The following is an 18,196-nucleotide window of genomic DNA, read 5'->3' as shown; positions in this document are numbered from 1 at the left end:
AGGCAGCATTGACGTGCAGCAGGAATGTGACGAAAATTTGACCAAACCGGGCGCCCACAAATCAATCGAGCTTCTCGCCAAGAAATCTTGTTTGACAGTAAAGACATTCTGCAGATCCAATATACAACGTTGGGCTGCCTTAGGATAGCCGAGCCCCAGAACAGGCAGCTTCAAAGGTGAAAAGAATGCACTCCGTGCAATAAACTGATGGAGCAGAAGTCATCAACTGCGAGAAGGCTACGACAAACAGGTGAATGGACATTTATGTGAACGTTTCCATTCGCCGAACTACAGCAAATTGTCACAAGTATAACACAACCTGCGACGTGTGGCTTTCCATTGCACGGACCTCCGTGAGAGCGGCTGTCTATTATCAGAAATGGTTCTTCTATTTTAAAGTCTAAATCAGCACAATGATGATCAAGCGATGTAGCACTTTTGATCCCCCTCTTATGTTACATTCGCCAAGAGAGCCGCATTTAAGCCTCTGATATCATTGTCCAGCGCAGTATTTTTAATGCATTAACAGCAGAAGGATGAATAGATCTACTCAATACATAGAAAAAGTCGAGGATTGTCAAAATTGACCCCTGGTTTAAACGTTCCCTCCTTTTCGGCACAATTTTTTCGTCTTTTTTTCCGTAGAAACTTCTTCTCCAAAAACGCAAACTCAACTTGTCATACTGCCCCTCCTGGCCACATAGGTGATGCCAACGGCTGAACCCCCCTGAGTAGGCACGCGCACGTGAGAAGACTAGGATTCGAATCAGTTGTGTGAACTGCCAAACAATAACATGGTAAGTTGTGCAGCAGAGAGGTAAATAAACAATGCATTTGAGCGCATGTATTTCCTGAAATTCCCGAGCTGCTACCCTCTGCTTTCTCTGGCGCTGCAGCCACGGGTATTGATTGTTGGAAGAAAAGAACGGCATGGTGCGCGTGTACGTGTGCAGGGATGCGTCCATTGTTGACGGTTAGGCGACAGCGAAACGGCCAATCCAACAATGATATCGATATAGAAGGGCCTAAGCACGTATACTGTCGAAAAACAAAGAAGAAAATATGAACCGTGTAGGATCTCTATGTTTAAGCTCGCAATTAATTGTCCATTTCTTCAACTCTTCCCACGCATTCTTCGATTCTGGACCAAATGTTTTGTCTAGACGAATGGTTGCAGAACACCCTGCATTCAAGGTGGCGCGCATCGCGCGAATGTTGGATGCGCTGTCTGCAGGCGTAATTTTCCTGCTGGCTGGCCTAACACAACTGCTTCATCAGCTATTTTTGCCGCTCCAACTCTTCGTACTCCCTTTTTTTTTCTTCTACATAACTCAGACTCTTCGCAGAACTCTTTGCTTTTCCTTGTTTGCTGCTACTTCTAGAAACACTACCAACTCCAGGTGCTTCTCTTATTCGCTCCTTCCAGCGCTTATCTACACCTCGTATATATTTATCCAGCTGCAAAATGAAGCTCTCTGTCCTTGCCACCATAGCCTCCGTGTTGGTGTCCGTGTCTGGTTTGGCCACTCCTGACAAGAGATCCTTTGATTATCAAAATGAGAAAGTTCAAGGTGTGAACTTGGGTGGTTGGTTCGTTCTCGAGCCTTACATCACTCCTTCTTTGTTCCAAGCCTGTGGCAGCAACGTTCCAGTGGACGAATACCATTTCACAAAAGCTTTAGGTAAGGATCAAGCCTCCCAGGTTTTGCAGAAGCATTGGCTGTCGTGGTACACCGAGTCTGACTTTGAGGCCATTGCTAAAGCTGGCTTGAACACTGTTCGTATTCCTATCGGTTACTGGGCCTTCCAGACGCTAAGCAACGACCCTTACGTCCAAGGACAGGTGCAATACTTTGACCAGGCTATTCAATGGGCCAGAAACCACAACTTGAAGGTTTGGGTGGACTTGCACGGTGCCCCAGGCTCCCAGAATGGTTTCGATAACTCGGGTTTGAGAGACCAGATTCAGTACCAACAGGGCCAGAACATCGAGCTCACCTTGACTGTTTTGCAACAAATTTTCGACAAGTACGGTACCGATGACTACAAGGACGTTATCTCCGGTATCGAGTTCCTTAACGAGCCTTTGGGTCCTGCGTCTGACATGAACCAACTCAAGAACTTCTACAACTGGGCCTACAACAACATGCGTTCTGTGTCTACCAACAATGTCATTATTCATGATGCTTTCATGCAACCAAACTACTGGGACAACATCATGACCGTCAACCAAGGCTTCTGGGGTATTGTCGTTGACCACCACCACTACCAAGTGTTCAGTGCCAATGAGCTTTCCCGTAACATCGATCAACACGTCGAGGTGGCTTGTGGATGGGGTAAGGCTGCCAAGGGCGAATCTAAGTGGAACGTCTGTGGTGAGTTCTCTGCTGCTCTTACCGACTGTGCTATGTGGTTGAACGGTGTAGGTCGTGGCGCTCGTTGGTCTGGAGACTATGACAACTCTCCATACTATGGCTCGTGTCTGGACTACGTCAACCCTCAAAACTGGAGCCAGAACCATAGACAGAACATCCGTAAGTACATGGAAGCACAACTCGATGCCTTCGAGCAGACCGGTGGTTGGATTTTCTGGAACTGGAAGTGTGAGGACGCCATTGACTGGGACATGAGCCGCTTGATCCTGGAAGGTGTGTTCCCACAACCATTGAATTCCAGACAATACTGGAACCAGTGTGGCTTTTAAATAGCACTCTTGTCTTCTTCCTTATTCTTCTTCTCCCCCGCTAAGTTTTTCGACGCCTTTTTAAAACATCTTTGATACACGTTTAGGTACATTCAATTTCGACTACACATTAGCTTTAATAAAACAGAAACTGATATCACAGACTTTAGCATGAATTCTAGAGTTAATGTAAACTAATGAACTAACTTTCAATCTTCAATTCATCAAAATTTGGAAGGTTCTCTTCGCTGTTGAAAAGCTCTTCAACAGCAGATTTAAGAGAATCGACAGCGTACTCGTAGTCACTGAGTTCGTTGTAGATTTGTGCCGAAAGTCTGAAAGAGAACCTGTCCTTGAAGAAAAACAAGGGCATGAAAGTTTTGTGCTTTCTAACAAGTGTTTTTGCAATCTTACCGACATGGCTGGCTCTTTGGGTTTGTTGCATCTCAGCAAAAACTGAAGACACCTCGTGCGGAACATAAAATGAGGTCATGGCAGAGTCAAGATGATCATCATTTTCGTTTGAGATGACTTTGACACCAGGCCAGCGCTCTTTCACCATTTTTTTAATGGATTTCGACAAGTTGGTACAATAATTGTATATCTGATCCTCTCCACCACAAGCTACATTTCTAAACTCAATTGCGTCAGCGATCAAAGCAAGTTTCTGGTAGCTGGCTCTTGTTTGGGACTCAAACTTGTCATTAAAGTATCTTTCATACTCCTCGACCGTTTCGGGATTCTTGTAGGTGTCAGAGATTGGAAAGGTTTGCACGTATTTGTGGTGCTTCTGATCCGCGTACAACACCGTATAGCTATACGGAAAGTGAAGCCATTTGTGGAGATTACTGCTGAAAAAGTCGGGTTCGAATTGCATTTCTTGGAAGCGAATTGGGAACAAGCCAATTCCGTGGGCGCCATCGACAAAAGACAAGACGCCATACTCTTTGCACAAGCTAGTTAGCTCTCTAAATGGAAATTTTACAGATGGAATAGAAGAGACTGTGTCAAAAAATGCCATTTTTACCCTTCTGGTCTTGAACACCTTCTCAAATTCAGTAATGATTGTATCATGAGTAACAGGTAGGTCAAAGTCAAGCACGACGACCTCAATTCCAATGCTGTCTTCCAAAAATTCAAAAGTCTTTTTGCAATTAATGTATGTTGTATTTGGGATAACGAAAACGTCACCTTTCTCGAAAGGAAAAGACCTTAAAACGGTATTGACAGCCACAGAGTCACCAGTTGCAAATGTCAAGTTCGTGGATGGACAGTCCAATAGTTGTCCCATCAAAACGAGGGCATTTCTGTAGTTGTCTACATTATATTCATCGATGTATGCATCGGGCCCCGAATAAAACTGATTGGTGAGTTCATTGAGCTTTTCAATCAAAACCTGGGGCACCATTCCATAGGAGCCATGATTAACGGAAGTGAAGCCATTTCTGTTGATGGCAGGAAAATGCCTTGCACGAAATTTATGTCCAAACTCAATTTCCATAATTTTGTGATTGGGATGGAGATCCAGGGTCCGTTCCGGCTTTAAGTAGTTTTGCAAGTGACTCACGAACAACTGATAAGAATTGCTTACTGATATTGATACTGACGTGGCTTACACACAGTACAATTTCGGAGAAATCCATTGATTTGGTAGGTTTTTGTGAGTCAGTCAGAATTTCATTTTAATCACTCACTTGTTAACAGCAGCAGAAATTGCGGTGATTGTGAATTTGTTCTCGTGATGTGGATGCCTGGTACATCTGTCACTCATAGTCTCATCAAGACCCTTTTGACACATCTCAGAGACCCTTTCTGCAACTAAATGAAAGAGGAAGATAGGCAATTGCGAACTTCTGAAGAATTTTCTTCGGTCAATTGTTTGATTTTGTAACAAAAATGATAGTTTGGGTCAAGAGTGTTGCGCTGGTATTCGTATACGTTTGGTCCCTAAACGAGACTTGGCTCATTTTGTCTTCAAACCAAGGCATACACGAAACTAGAAGCACGTTTGTGTGATATTTCTCAAAGCAACACTCTCTAAGAATGATCAATTAAGTTGTATAAACCACATTTTTTTTGATCCTCTTTCGTCTCTATCGCCGAAACCACTTGAGAAAAGACGTGATTGTACGATTCAACATTATGCAATTTGATATCGTTTTCACATTTGAACATTCGATTCTGCAAGCCCCCTTTCTCTGTGATTGCTTTTGATTTCTGTGCCAAAGATGGTTTTGGATACCTCCAATCTAGCTTATCTAATCATCAAGTAAAAGAATACACCCATTGACGAATTAATCTTGGTTCATACATGCGAAAAGATATGGAAAAAAAGAAACTCTTTTTTATGATTCCCGTCCTTTACACTCCACAGCCCTTGTTTGACCATGCATAATTGAGGCTCATCTCAGCTGTTTTATACACCCCAGACCAATCGGCCATTGCCATCAAATACATGAAACTACCGATACTAAATAATGGCGTAATACGCAATGCTCTTGCCAAGCCTCAAAATCTCAGAGCTCTATATGGCGCAACTTGTATCAGGACTCGTTCTTACGGATCAGGTGGTTTGAACTCCACTCCACAACGCTCAGCAACTTCGAACTATCGAGAATCGCTTAGCCGGAGCAAACTTTTTACATATAAATCGGGACTTTCGTTGCTCAAAGTTTCGCAACCGAGTTTTCTAAACTTAGACCGAAAGGCCCCCGTTGAGTTTGTGAGATGCTTCACTCAAAGTCGCTTGCTGCTAGATGAACAGAAGCCCAAGCAACAGGAACATACAAATCGTGAAGCTTTCAACCAGCTCAGAGAACAGTCTCAGTCTGTGGAGAAAAAGCTCCAAGAATTGAAAGCAGAAGTTTCCGAGCTACAAGAATTGGGGACTTCAAAGGGCGAACCCGCCGCAAACACAAGTGGAACCGACGGTCAGCAGAAGCCGGCAAAGACACACCTCACCAAAGAGCAATTGCTTGCCACGGCCAATAATGTATTCTCGAGGCTACGGATCAGACTCAAATGGCTCCTCAAGAAGCTGAACAGACCCCTTAATACCGATGACTATTCCGCCCTCTTCTCGTGGCTAGTGGTTGGAAATGCTGTTGTATTGATTGTTGGAACAACCACATTTGTGCTGCTTCTTATCTTTACTGCCAACACTGTCTTCGCTCAGGAGTTTGTAGCAAGAAAGCTAGGAGAATTCATGACCAAGAACTCCAATCTTGAGGTCACTTTCGAGCACGCCATTGTTCCCGGGTGGAAAGATGGCAAAATTGCTTTTAAAAAATGTTTCGTGAGTAGAAGGCCTAAGATGGTACGCTCTTTCAAGAAAAGCTCTCAGGCAGACGCTTACGCAAAGAGTTTGGACTTGGCGGAAGAGGAAGTGGAAGCCGTGGACGACGGCAATTACACTCAATTTGACTTAACAATTGAAGAGGTAACGGTATCTCTATCGTTCCTGAAGTGGATGAATGGAACAGGTATCATCGATACAATGGAAATTAATGGGCTTCGAGGTGTTGTCGATCGAACGCATGTCCACTGGGACCCCAATGACGATGCTACAAATTACAAGAACAAATATCAATTTGGCGATTTCGAATTCAACAAGTTTGTCATGAAAGATATCTTGTTCTCCTTGCAGCAGCCTGGAGACTTTCGTCCATTCGATGTGGCGATCTACAATTGTGAGCTTGAGAAATTAAGAAAACACTGGTTGTTTTATGATTTTCTCAATGCTGATATTATGAGTGGATCTTATGACAATTCCTTATTCACCGTGCACAAGAGACAGCGTCTCGATGACTTTGATGATGCGGACACCCCGATGGACGGCGATATCCCCTGGAAGCGCATCACTCGCTTGCGCGTCGATTCATTAAACATTGATCACCTCAACCGTGGCCTTGAAGGTCCATTTGGCTGGATCACCTCCGGAAAGGTTGACATGACTGGAGATGTCATGTTGCCAGAGGATGGCAAGGACTTCAATGTGTCTGAGCTTGTGAGTATAATTGCAGAATCTATCCACAAAGAAGCTACACGCTACAGAAATCCAGAAGTCACGGACAAAAAGCACAATCATGTTTCTAGATTGACGAGTGAAAATGGCCTTGAAATAAGCGAAGTGTCCAAGTACTTAGTGCTTGACTTGAGTATTCGCCTCAAGAATGTGCGGGCTTTGGTCCCATTCCAAGCGCCAGAATTGAACTATGTCAATTATGCCTTGATCAGACCGATTGTTGCATACATCAACCTGAGAAACTCATTGATTGAGATTAAGAGCAGGGTTGTCAAGAATATTGAGGATTTCAGTGGATCATGGACAATCTACGACTCTCTTTTGATGGATGATATCTCTGAAGAGGTTTATGACAGCTTCGTGCGCTATGTGGCTGATGACGAGACCAGATTGTTGCGTATGAGGAAGGTGGCCTTCTGGTCGATGCAGCTTTTGGTGCAATTGATTGTATTTGGTTTGGGTGCATTGAATTAATATGGCACCAAGGTGTCGGACAACGCATTCTCGGACACGAGCTAAGTCTAAATCTACCATGTATCACTCTCCAACTTAGGAAGAACATTTCATGTATATATAAGTATATCTTTACAAACGTAAGATAAGCACAAAAATGGCAACATAAGCTACCAAACTGATAGCCGTGAGTACGATAACAGTAGACGCCCCGGTGACAAATTCCTCCTTGCCGTTCTTGGGATTGTAGTAGGTATCAACGGAGCCAGCCTTTGACACACCAACAAAATAGAGCAAGCTGCCGTAAATGGTATAGACCATCGCTATAGGTAAGAAAGCCGGAGAAAAGAGTTTCACAACCATGAGCGAGAACGAAAGCGCCGAAAGCGCCGATCGGGTGTAAGCACCTTCATACGTTCTTTGGTGAGCCCTTACATCTAGCTTTTGTGCAGAAGAACTCAATGCCTCAATGGTGGAGTATGTTCTTTGGACGCCGTTGCGCAGATGGGCCTTGATGTGTGTCATATCAGAGCATGTCAGTTTGAGTTGCAGATGTGATTGTGATAGAGGAAGTGTGGCTTCGGATGTGTAGATATGACGGAATTACATGGCCACAACAAGAAGACCTTTGATATTCAAGAAAAAAAAACACAAACTATTTTCTTTTTGATGACGCCTAAAGTTCAAAGAAAATAGCTAAGTCGATTCATTTATTGAATGGGATGAAAGTATTTGAGATTTTGTGGCTGCAAAAAGCAAGAACCTAGTCAAAGACCAAGATCCTGGGTTTGAGTCGTGGTCATATTTATTTTTATGTGATTTGGATTTTGTGAAAATATTTTTATTATTTATGCGCTGCATTTTTCGTGAAGCGTTTTACGAGCTTTAGTCATTTTCTGTTTAAGTCTACCAAGGACATTCTTAATTACTAGTCCCTCTTGACTGATCTACAACTGAAATTGGACAAGCCACATCCTGCGATCAAACAAAGCAGTGTCGCGAAAACAGAGGCAGAATACATCACACGCTCAAGTTCATTTATTGCAGCTCCTATTGAATTCGACTAAGCATTTCACTACACACAGCTTCCAATGGCACCCAAAAAGTACCCCGTAAAATTGAAGCTTTCGCTGGACTTCCTAGCTACACTTCCGAGCTTCCCAACTCCCGCTCCCAAATCTCGCACAAAGAAAGTTGCTGAAGAGGTCAAGCTAGCGTCCTCGCCAGTCCCTTCTCCTGGTCCTTCAGAAGATCTTCCCAAAACCAAAGCCACCGCGGTCAAAGATAGCGTATCTCATGCATCTAACAACCTGAACAATTTACATTTACACTCGAATTTGGTGCGCTATGAACATCCTGCAAAAAAGTGGGGACGTTCTACGCGGCAGTTTAAGACGTTCACCGGTTTCAAGGTGTCGGTGAAGAGCTGGGCTCACGCGGATTCTGTGGAAACGTCAATAAAGACTGAGTCTTCTAGCACAGTTTGAAGAGACAAGACTCATTATCACTCGCTAATTTTCGAGAGATCAAACGCTTCCTATTTAAGTCAATGAGTAGTACATGCAAGCTAGTAGTGAAGATAGACCACATCTGGGTCAGATTCGAATATGCTTCAAATTCAGAGGTTTCAATTAACTGATTTCACTCTCTGTATTATCACCCTATGCAATATTGGTCATTCGTTTTCTGAGCTTAGGTTGGCAACTAACGAAACAACGATCCAAGTTTAACTTGCACATTCACTTTCATAAATACACAAATTTTGATACTAATACCAGATTGACTCATTAATTCACATCTTTTAAAATTTTTACTAACTTTATTTGTGCATCAACTCATTTCTCGTCCCAACTCTAATTTCCATTCACTAAGCGGTGTTGCAACTAATACACACACATGAATCACCGCCCGATCCGGCTCCTACATTTTCTACGCCAATGTCTGAGTGCGGCTAAGGACTCGCTGACCCAGGTGAGTCACTCCATCTCTAGCAAGCAGCTCCTATTCTTTACCGATCCTGTCACTCCCGGATCTGTGTTCTTTCTTCCCCATGGAACAAGAGTTTTTAACAAACTTATCCTGTTTATGAAAAACCAACAGCTCAAGTATGGATTCAATGAAGTGATAACTCCACTCATATATAAGACCAAGCTCTGGAAGACCTCTGGTCATTGGGATAACTACAAAGAAGACATGTTCAAGGTTGAGGGCAACGATTCTTCCAAAGAGGAGGTAGTGGAGGAAGGCGAGAACCTTCATGAGTACGGTCTCAAACCCATGAACTGTCCGGGTCATTGTCTTATTTTCTCCAAGTTGGAAAGACTGTACCAAGAACTTCCAATCCGCATGTCTGACTTCCTGTCGTTGCATAGAAATGAAGCCAGCGGCGCTTTGTCTGGTTTGACAAGAGTTCGTCGTTTCCATCAAGACGACGGACATATATTCTGTGAACTTCATCAAATCAATCAAGAGATCGGTAGCACCATATCTCTCATTAAGGACACCTACAACGTCTTTGGAATTGACTCTGAGAAGATCGAATTTTTTCTCAGTACTAGGCCCGAAAAATTCATGGGCGATGTTCTGACTTGGGATAACGCTGAGGCTCAATTGGCGCAAGTGCTTAACTCCACCGCAGGTGAGGGCAAGTGGCAGATTCGCGAAGGAGATGGTGCATTTTATGGACCTAAAATCGACGTTTTGATAACTGATGCCTTTGATAAGAAACATCAGGTCGGCACAATCCAGTTAGACTTTCAGCTACCAGCCCGATTTGATCTCAAATATATCACAAGTGATGGAAGTAGAGATAATCGCCCAATTATGGTTCATCGGGCTGTTTTCGGGTCTCTAGAAAGATTTTTTGCCATTTTACTTGATCACTATCAGGGAAAATGGCCCTTCTGGATCAATCCTCGACAAGCCGTGGTAATTCCCGTTTCGGACAAGCACGCAGAAGCTGCCAAGCAAGTCCAAGCTCAATTACAAGGCGAAATTGTTGGAGGTGATGCTGCTCTCGCTCCCTTGACAGGCTTTAACTTTTTTGTTGATGTGGATGCTCGTAGCGAGACCGTTGGAAATAGAATCAAGGAGGCCATCCGTCATGGATATTCATACATCGTCATGATTGGCGATAAAGACATTGAAAAGGGGACTGTGGCTGTCAGATCCCGTGATAGCCGACAGGTGGAGAATGTGACTGTAAATGACTTGTATTCTCGCTTCGTTGAATTGGAAAAGTCTTACAAGTAACAATATCTACCATATATCTGTAAATAATTTTTGAAGAAAAGTCTTCGCCTAGTAATAGCACAAATTTAGAATTAATCGTATAGTACACATTTTCTATTCAACACCGTAGTTTCTTGCAAGAAGAATTTTGTCCAACTGCATCCACAAATCCTTGACAATCATCTTGTCACGGAACCTCTTTTCACCTCTATCGACACTGACGACAGAGACATTCCAGTCATGGATCTGCTTGGGAACTATATCTCCTTGATAACTCATATAAAAACCTGGGTACTTTTGGAAAAGAATCTCGGGCTTTGAATACTTGTACTTAGCGAATTGCCAAGCTTGACCAGTAGTGAAAATAGCAATCACACGATCCCAGTACTCGGGCTTGGTAAATAAGTCAACGTTGTCGACCACCATGATAGAATGAGCAGGACTGACAAATCTGTTCGAAGGCCTTTCAATAGTGACCACGTTATTCTCAACTCTCTGCAAAGATGGCTCAACAAATTTACCTTCTTCAAGAAATTGTTTAATATTTGTGAGCGAAAGGAGTGCGGTGGTGGCAGGCGATACTATGATGATCGGCTGTTTCTTTGCACTAGCTACCGAAGTCGTTGGCGTCTTGGACAATTTAGTCTTCTTCAACTGGGAAGCAAACTTCTTAGCATCAGATATGAGATTTTTTAGCATGACATTCTTGGTTCCGTGCAATGCTGCATTGTGGTCGAGCGAGTTGATCTCGAACTGTGCAATCCGAGCCATTCTAGGGTCATCTGCAGCCTTTCTCTTTTGTGTACCATTCTCGTTTCCAGTGGTTGCCTCGGAACCGTTGCTTCCATGGTCAGGCAGTTCAATGAACTTGCATTGGTCGGAAGTACCATTGAGCCAAGCGTTAAGCTCCTCCTTGACCAAGAATTTGAAGTCAGGCACATTGTTTTGCAAACACGAGTCTTTGTAGTCGACAATAGAAGATTTGTCATGCATCCAACAGAATACAACTGCCCGGAGTGATTGTTTGTTGCCATCTATAGTAACATCAGTAGGCTCGTCCAAAGCATAGTGCTCTGGCTCTGAGCCAAACTGAACATGAGAAGCGTCCTTAATAGAATCAGTCTTGTCCTCGTTATTAGCCGAGGTCAACAACTGTACGGCCTCGCCTTTTGTGGCCGTATCTTTTAGTTTCCTTAATGCATCCATGTCAATAAGATAGATATTTCAGTCCTGCAAATTAGACGAGTTGAGAATAAGTACTTGGGGTAAGATACTAATAAAACGCACATTAAAAGCTTAAAGCTTCGTTATGATCTCGAATTTATAACGTATGAATTTTGTGTTTATTAAGGTATATTCATTTTGGAACTTTCTAGTTACATTAATTCCATAGAGTGCAAATTGGTTTTGTCTTAGGGTCTGATGTATAAGCCTTCTGACAGAAATAAAGACTCATTTGCAAATCAGAAAAAACAAAAACAATTGCTTTACCAATTAGTGTAGTTGTTTTTCTTGAGTCAATATGAAATCTTATACGATAATGATCTCATGCATTCCATTTCCCAAATTTTCATAGCTTTCTCAATAAATCGAACAAAATCAAAAGCGGACCAAATAATTCGAAATAGCAACAGGAGTCTTTTAAACCCATCTTGCTTTTAAATTCAAATCCTATCCGTCTTATTTTAGGAAACGGATTTCTTTGATAAGTGTTTCGCGGTTGATTACATTGGTGTTCCTCTTTTGTATCTAAACTTAATTGTGCAGACCACTCCAGATACACCAAAACCATTATTTCGTACTACTGGTATTAAAGCAATCATCAATTTTGTTCAATACTAAAATCATGAAACCGTTTTCTTGCTGTTAGAGGAGACCATCAAGGTAACATGCTCTACAAATGAAGCGAAACAGATCTCAAAAATTTCAAATGAAGACCTACAACAATCATCTCTCAAAAATTTAAAAATTCAGTCAAGAAAAACAAAAATTCTTCAATTTGTCAGGTTAATTCAAGATATGTCTATCTACAGTACGATAAGAGAGCCATAGTACACTGCTTGCAGACCACAAGATAAAACCGTCAGGTACAATTCTACCAAGCACATTTCCGCGCAAATCACATGCCTTCCAGAATCGAAATAGTCGCATGGAAGGATGATGCCCAGCGAACCCTTGAAAGGGCACAGGTTCTCTCGTCTAGGGCGAATGATAATCTCCAAGAATCCACACGTATCTTAACCAAACAGCTACCTAGCAAATTGAATGAGGTAACTGCTCAGGTAGGCATTGCAAAGAAGGCACACACTCAATTGCTGGTACAGGTAAATGATATCGAGCGAATTGCCACCAAATTGACTGCCAGCCACCAAGCCTTGATCGACAAAGAAATGAAGCCTGCTCTACTGCGGCTTAACAAAGTCCTAAAAGAATTAGAGCAAGTGGAAGTTCCGGAATTTCTCATACCGAGCGAAAGCGGTACAACACATCATTTGAGTGACTTCGTCTCATGGTCTGAGCTAGATCAGCTTCGACACAATATACAGATATACGAAGAGAATTGTGAGAAAGTGTCGAAATTCTTGTTAGCACAGGTATCCGAGATTGGTGACAAATTCCGCTCTGGCAGCGGGAAATTTACCCACACTATGAAATTGTATGATTCCAAAGTCGCTGAAGTGAAGGTCCTAATGAATGAGGCTGTAGGCAAGTCTCCTCCAAAAAACATTTCGAACATACTTCTATCTTTATTAAAAGAAAATACGTCTTTGGAAAATGAGTTGGCCAGTGTCTTGAAAATGCTAACGAATCATTTTGACCAATGTACCCTCGCAGCACAATGGAACACCGCCACAGATGAGGAAAGCCTTCAAGTATTGCAAGAAGACAGCATGGAGCTACCTTCGGTACTCAAGGAAATTGAGGCGATTCATGATATCATCGAGAATAATTTAAGCAGAGCCAATCAGTTCATGGAACTGAAAATGCCTGCACTAGAACAAGTCTTGAATCAATGCGAGAAATGGGGCCATTGGTATTCAAAGTTTACGAACGAAGATATTATCAGTTTTTTGCTTTTGTATCTCAAGTGTTCAGAGTTGTATGACCAGAGCTCCCTTAGCAAAGACACTGAAGAGGATTCAGCTCTAGCATCCCGCAAGAAATCACCAGTCATTGAATACACCGAAATACTAGAACAACTACATCACCACTATGAGAAATTCAGGTCCGTTTATCAGAAGAACTATCTCACTGAGTTACACCATGAACAGTTTGTGTATCCCCGTCAGTACTTGAAGCAACTTGATGAATACCTCAACGTCGAACTCTTGAAGCTCGATAGAAGCGAAAAAGAAAGAAGAAGAAACTGGCTACAAAAGTATGGTGAGTACATCCCACGGCAATTCTTCTTGCCTGGCGAGTTCAATCAGCCACAAGTAATTCAGGTTCTTAGTGAAGGATTGGATGATGTCGACTCTGAGGCCACAATAGAGAGTGAAGCGAAGCTTTTAGAGCTCATAAAAAAATTGAGGGCCTGAGAGAGACCGTGTCAATTCAAAACCATTTGGAACAAGTCTGGAGCCAACAATTCACATTTTATAGAATACAGAAAAAAAAAAACTTAGCCCAAACCAATAAGTTATCCTCTGAAGATTTCCTTTTAGTAACTACGCAAAAATTCGGACAATCAATTATTACGTCCACATATCACTAGTTGGGGGACCATCCCATTCATAGACAACAACTGTTATATGTCCAATAATGTCACATTCACCAAAGCGACTGGGCTGAACACTAGCAATGGCTCACCTCAGTCTATGGAAATGCTGATGATGAGGCCGACTTTCCATAACGAGTATTCAGACCTAGAAAATGATAGTGATGAGATGGATATAGATGAAACACAACCAATTAGCTTTAGTCAAGCGAGCACTTCAATGAACAGAAACGGATCAAATTTCGTGGATGCAAAGGAGAAAAAAAATTCAAACCAATCTAATATGTTTAATCAGTATGGTATTGGTGCTAAGCTTTTGATGAATATGGGATACAAAGAAGGAAAGGGATTGGGAGTTAATCAAAGTGGAATAGCGGCTCCAATTGAAACAAAACTCCGACCTCGCGGACTTGGAGTAGGAGGTATAAGCGAGAAAGTGCACAAACCTGAAGGGGATGATTTAAATGACGATCGAGAGATGAAATTTACAAAACCGACGTACGATCTTTTCTCTCTTGTCGATGGTTTAGAGCGACAAGGTGTACAAGTGCCTTTGGAAGTGAAAGAGCTTTGCGACTCGAGCAAGAATGATCCAGTGATCGTCCCGAAATTGTATGAGGAGCTAGATACTATTTTCCAACAGATCTTGTCGCTCGATCTGGAGATCAAGAATGCAACGAATGAAAAGGCCGCAACAGAGACCATCAAAGTGTCTGAAGAAGAGGAGCTTGAGAGTTTCCAAGCGTTGCAATCGAAGCTCCGAGATATAGACAACGAGGAAGTTGACCTTCTAGAGGCTTTAGGACAAGTGGTGATGATGAATGATACACATACGAAGAGCGTGGTAGAAAATGTTTTCATACTTCTTTCCCAAAGTCTCGTGACGAGATTGGTGTTTGAATCAAATCCAAGCTCAAAAGATTTTGAAGATTTGGAGACTTGCGTGAACCTCTACCGAATCCTCAATTCTTCTATCGGTGCAAACAAATGGGACAAATTAATAGTCAAGAACCTCGAGCTACTACCCACTGATAACAAGGCAGAACTACTACATAAATTGAGATTCTGGATTGATTCGCCCTATATTATCGACAACGCTTCCATTGAATTGGCATGCTTAGATACAATTATCGGGCCCATTGTATTGCAGCATGTGCAAGAAATGGACCTAAGTCTGGAAATGGATCAAGAGACCAAAGCTTTGGTTCTGAATTTCTCGTGGTCACCTGAAACGATGCGACCAATCGCAGAGGCATTATACACCCGCTATTCTAAGCGCATTACTGGCTTGTGGTCAGAAATGAATCAAAATATTGCCGATGCGTTACAAACTTATGAAAGCACTCTACTACGAGTTTTAAGTAGCTTCTTCTCTCTTGAAAAAGTGATAGTCGGAACCAGCCAAACCGCCATGAAAGACAAGCTAAGCGCGGAGCTCAGGAAAGGAGTAATCGAGGCAATTGCCTTGAGTGATGACTTTAATTTTCAGGTGAGAATAGCCTGCGACTTTCGTTTCGAGTTTGAAGTTCTCAATGAGAATCAGTTTGATCTTCTTTTGCAGTTTGGTATCTTAAACCCAATGGTCCTGAAACTAAGTATGTCTCTTAACAAAGAGGAAGCCACAAGAAAAATTCTCATTCAATTTTACACCTTTTGGTCTTCCCTGGCCGCAAATTACAATCTCAACAACATTCTTGCATGGTATGGAGACGCCTTGACACAAACCATTGCAGGGCTAGATGTATCCTTACCAAAATATCGAAGCGACACCTCGTTCTCTGCGGGTGTTGCCAAACTCATTGCTGAAGGCAGTGGTGGCGAGGAGTCTGATGTATATTCCCTCAAGTCACAGGATTTATCGGTAACCTTCAAAGATGTAATTATTCATCTATGTCAATTGAATTCATGCGAGCTCGTCGAAACAAAAGAGATGTCTCCAAACTTGAAAATTCTTTTCAAAATAGTGCAGGCACTGAACTCGGAACCGATTCTTTTCTACATCGATAAGGACGTGATGTGGATTAAAGAAAATGATAACTTCGTGGCCAAAAGCGTCGAACAAATATTTAGAAATGTAAGCTGAATAAGTCTGCCGCTATTTTCTTTTTTTGTACATTATTGAGTATCGTTTATTGTGTGTGACCTTATCATAATCTCATCATCCAATCCACACCCATACAACTGCAACTGTACGTACCCCAAATTGTACATCTTCTATTCTCCACGACAACACATCACAATGACAATGTTTAACAAGTCTATGAGAATAGGCACGCAATTGAGAAAGCCCTCTTTGATGTTAACCAGAAATGCCTCGAACTCGCCATTTTCAAATGTATTTGGATACTTCAAGAAACTCAACGATGGGAATTCCAAAGAGGCAGGAAACTTATTGAAGATCTTGAGAATATCTGGCATATTCTCCATGTTTATTCCTCTTGCAACTCTCTACTATGTCTCGCAAAACAACCTGCCATCTCCAACTCCCTCCTCGACTACATAGACCCATTGATAGGAGATACCCAGACAAATGGAAAAAGAGACTTGATAACAATTGAAGATTCAATCAACGAGAAAATGAAATTAGTAATTCAATAAGCCCTGCCCACGATTTGACTATTAGCACAATGATACAGATACAAAAAGAGACCATGTAGCACTAGCACCGAACTTGAGGAGTACAGTCGATGAAAATCGATGGTTCAAGCCCATGAAACTTAGAACAAACTTGTTCTAGCTTTCGTCTTTAGACCAATTTGTCTTCTTCAATTGAGATCTGCGATCTGAACAAAGATACTGTTTAAATTGCCATAACTATACCATCAATCCAATCTTTGACAACAATTGAAGCCGCAACTAAATGAAACCATTTCAGAAATGAGATTGAGTATGATAAGTATATTCTTCTTGAATCATAAGTCCTTGTCGTAGTCATCTTAAGTAACGCTTCAATTTGCAACCAATTGAAATTGCTACATCATACAATTAAGACGATCAGAGATAAAAAAAAAATCACACACACATTGCACATGGTAAGTTAATGGGCAACCCCAAAATTGCGTTCATCCGATTTTCACAATTTTGCTTGCTTTCCCCAGATTTCGTGCTCACTTGCTCACCCACTTATTTAGTAAGCGTTCGCACCCTGCTATTTTCCATCTCCAACACTCATATTCAACACAATGTTCAGAACCGCCTTTAAGAACTTGGCTCGCAATCCTACCATCACTAGAGGATACTCTACCATCAGAAAAACCAGAAACAATACAAAAGTTGTCGTCGGTGTGTCTTTGGTAGCCTCTTCGCTTCTTCTCTTGCCACTTACAGTGGTGAAAAATGACACCCAGCCTAGCACAGACAACACCAAGCTGGCAAAGAAGGAGGGTATTTCAGGTACCGACCACATTACATACGGTAAAAGAAACCAGCCCAACAAGGCAATCGATGAGAAGCAGCCAGAGACTAAAATCATTCCTGTCGACACACAGACGAAAAAGTCTGAGCAACCGGTACCTCCAAAGGCCAAGCTGAAGGCCGCAACCAGTGGTATCACTCAAGCCAAGACTGAAACAGACCAGGTTGCAAAGCCCGAGGTAAAGACCGAGACTGAGGTCAAGGAGGAGGGAGAGCAAGACACTAAAGATACACAGAAAGACGCTGAAAAAGACACGCAGAAGGCTGAAAATGACAGCAATGAAAAGGCAGAGAACGATAACGAACCAGAAGCTGAGGGCTCTCAATCTGCTGCCTTCAACCCTGAGACTGGTGAAATCAACTGGGACTGTCCTTGTCTCGGTGGCATGGCCCATGGTCCATGTGGAGAGGAGTTCAAGGCTGCATTCTCGTGCTTTGTTTACTCCGAAACCGAGCCTAAGGGCATTGACTGCATTGAGAAGTTCGAGGGAATGAGAACATGCTTCAAGAAGCACCCAGAGCACTATAAAGAGGAGCTCTATGAAGACGACGAGCCAGTTCCATCCACCGAATCTGCCTCTGAGTCTGTTTCCGCTTCCGAGTCAAAGGATGAGGCTACAGTTGATATCCCAAAGGTAGCTTAGACGAAAATATTTATATCTGTAAATAGAAA

The 18,196-nt window shown here is 42.4% G+C and overlaps 9 protein-coding genes across 9 annotated transcripts; 6 read left to right on the top strand and 3 right to left on the bottom strand.

Annotated features, from left to right (window-relative positions):
* Nucleotides 1–479: 479 nt before the first annotated feature.
* Nucleotides 480–965, bottom strand: PUMCH_001146 (uncharacterized protein; the record flags this gene model as incomplete). The annotated part of the gene is made up of 1 exon (XM_063020211.1): nucleotides 480–965. The coding sequence occupies one exon, from the start codon at nucleotides 963–965 to the stop codon at nucleotides 480–482; it is 486 nt and encodes a 161-aa protein (XP_062876281.1).
* Nucleotides 966–1,465: 500 nt separating this feature from the next.
* Nucleotides 1,466–2,704, top strand: PUMCH_001145 (uncharacterized protein; the record flags this gene model as incomplete). The annotated part of the gene is made up of 1 exon (XM_063020210.1): nucleotides 1,466–2,704. The coding sequence occupies one exon, from the start codon at nucleotides 1,466–1,468 to the stop codon at nucleotides 2,702–2,704; it is 1,239 nt and encodes a 412-aa protein (XP_062876280.1).
* A 181-nt stretch (nucleotides 2,705–2,885) lies between these two features.
* On the bottom strand, nucleotides 2,886–4,184 carry PUMCH_001144 (uncharacterized protein; the record flags this gene model as incomplete). Its single annotated transcript, XM_063020209.1, has 1 exon — nucleotides 2,886–4,184. One exon carries the CDS (start codon nucleotides 4,182–4,184, stop codon nucleotides 2,886–2,888), a length of 1,299 nt encoding a protein of 432 aa, XP_062876279.1.
* A 954-nt stretch (nucleotides 4,185–5,138) lies between these two features.
* Nucleotides 5,139–7,181, top strand: PUMCH_001143 (uncharacterized protein; the record flags this gene model as incomplete). Its single annotated transcript, XM_063020208.1, has 1 exon — nucleotides 5,139–7,181. The coding sequence occupies one exon, from the start codon at nucleotides 5,139–5,141 to the stop codon at nucleotides 7,179–7,181; it is 2,043 nt and encodes a 680-aa protein (XP_062876278.1).
* Nucleotides 7,182–9,056: 1,875 nt separating this feature from the next.
* PUMCH_001142 (uncharacterized protein) lies at nucleotides 9,057–10,412 on the top strand (the record flags this gene model as incomplete). The annotated part of the gene is made up of 1 exon (XM_063020207.1): nucleotides 9,057–10,412. One exon carries the CDS (start codon nucleotides 9,057–9,059, stop codon nucleotides 10,410–10,412), a length of 1,356 nt encoding a protein of 451 aa, XP_062876277.1.
* Nucleotides 10,413–10,505: 93 nt separating this feature from the next.
* Nucleotides 10,506–11,597, bottom strand: PUMCH_001141 (uncharacterized protein; the record flags this gene model as incomplete). The annotated part of the gene is made up of 1 exon (XM_063020206.1): nucleotides 10,506–11,597. One exon carries the CDS (start codon nucleotides 11,595–11,597, stop codon nucleotides 10,506–10,508), a length of 1,092 nt encoding a protein of 363 aa, XP_062876276.1.
* A 917-nt stretch (nucleotides 11,598–12,514) lies between these two features.
* PUMCH_001140 (uncharacterized protein) lies at nucleotides 12,515–13,930 on the top strand (the record flags this gene model as incomplete). The annotated part of the gene is made up of 1 exon (XM_063020205.1): nucleotides 12,515–13,930. The coding sequence occupies one exon, from the start codon at nucleotides 12,515–12,517 to the stop codon at nucleotides 13,928–13,930; it is 1,416 nt and encodes a 471-aa protein (XP_062876275.1).
* Nucleotides 13,931–14,143: 213 nt separating this feature from the next.
* Nucleotides 14,144–16,192, top strand: PUMCH_001139 (uncharacterized protein; the record flags this gene model as incomplete). Its single annotated transcript, XM_063020204.1, has 1 exon — nucleotides 14,144–16,192. The coding sequence occupies one exon, from the start codon at nucleotides 14,144–14,146 to the stop codon at nucleotides 16,190–16,192; it is 2,049 nt and encodes a 682-aa protein (XP_062876274.1).
* A 1,099-nt stretch (nucleotides 16,193–17,291) lies between these two features.
* On the top strand, nucleotides 17,292–18,167 carry PUMCH_001138 (uncharacterized protein; the record flags this gene model as incomplete). Its single annotated transcript, XM_063020203.1, has 1 exon — nucleotides 17,292–18,167. One exon carries the CDS (start codon nucleotides 17,292–17,294, stop codon nucleotides 18,165–18,167), a length of 876 nt encoding a protein of 291 aa, XP_062876273.1.
* Nucleotides 18,168–18,196: the final 29 nt, after the last annotated feature.

This window comes from Australozyma saopauloensis, chromosome 1 (assembly GCF_035610405.1).
Source record: "Australozyma saopauloensis chromosome 1, complete sequence".
Classification (NCBI taxonomy): Eukaryota; Fungi; Ascomycota; class Pichiomycetes; order Serinales; family Metschnikowiaceae; genus Australozyma; species Australozyma saopauloensis.
This window is presented reverse-complemented; position numbering and strand designations above follow the sequence as displayed.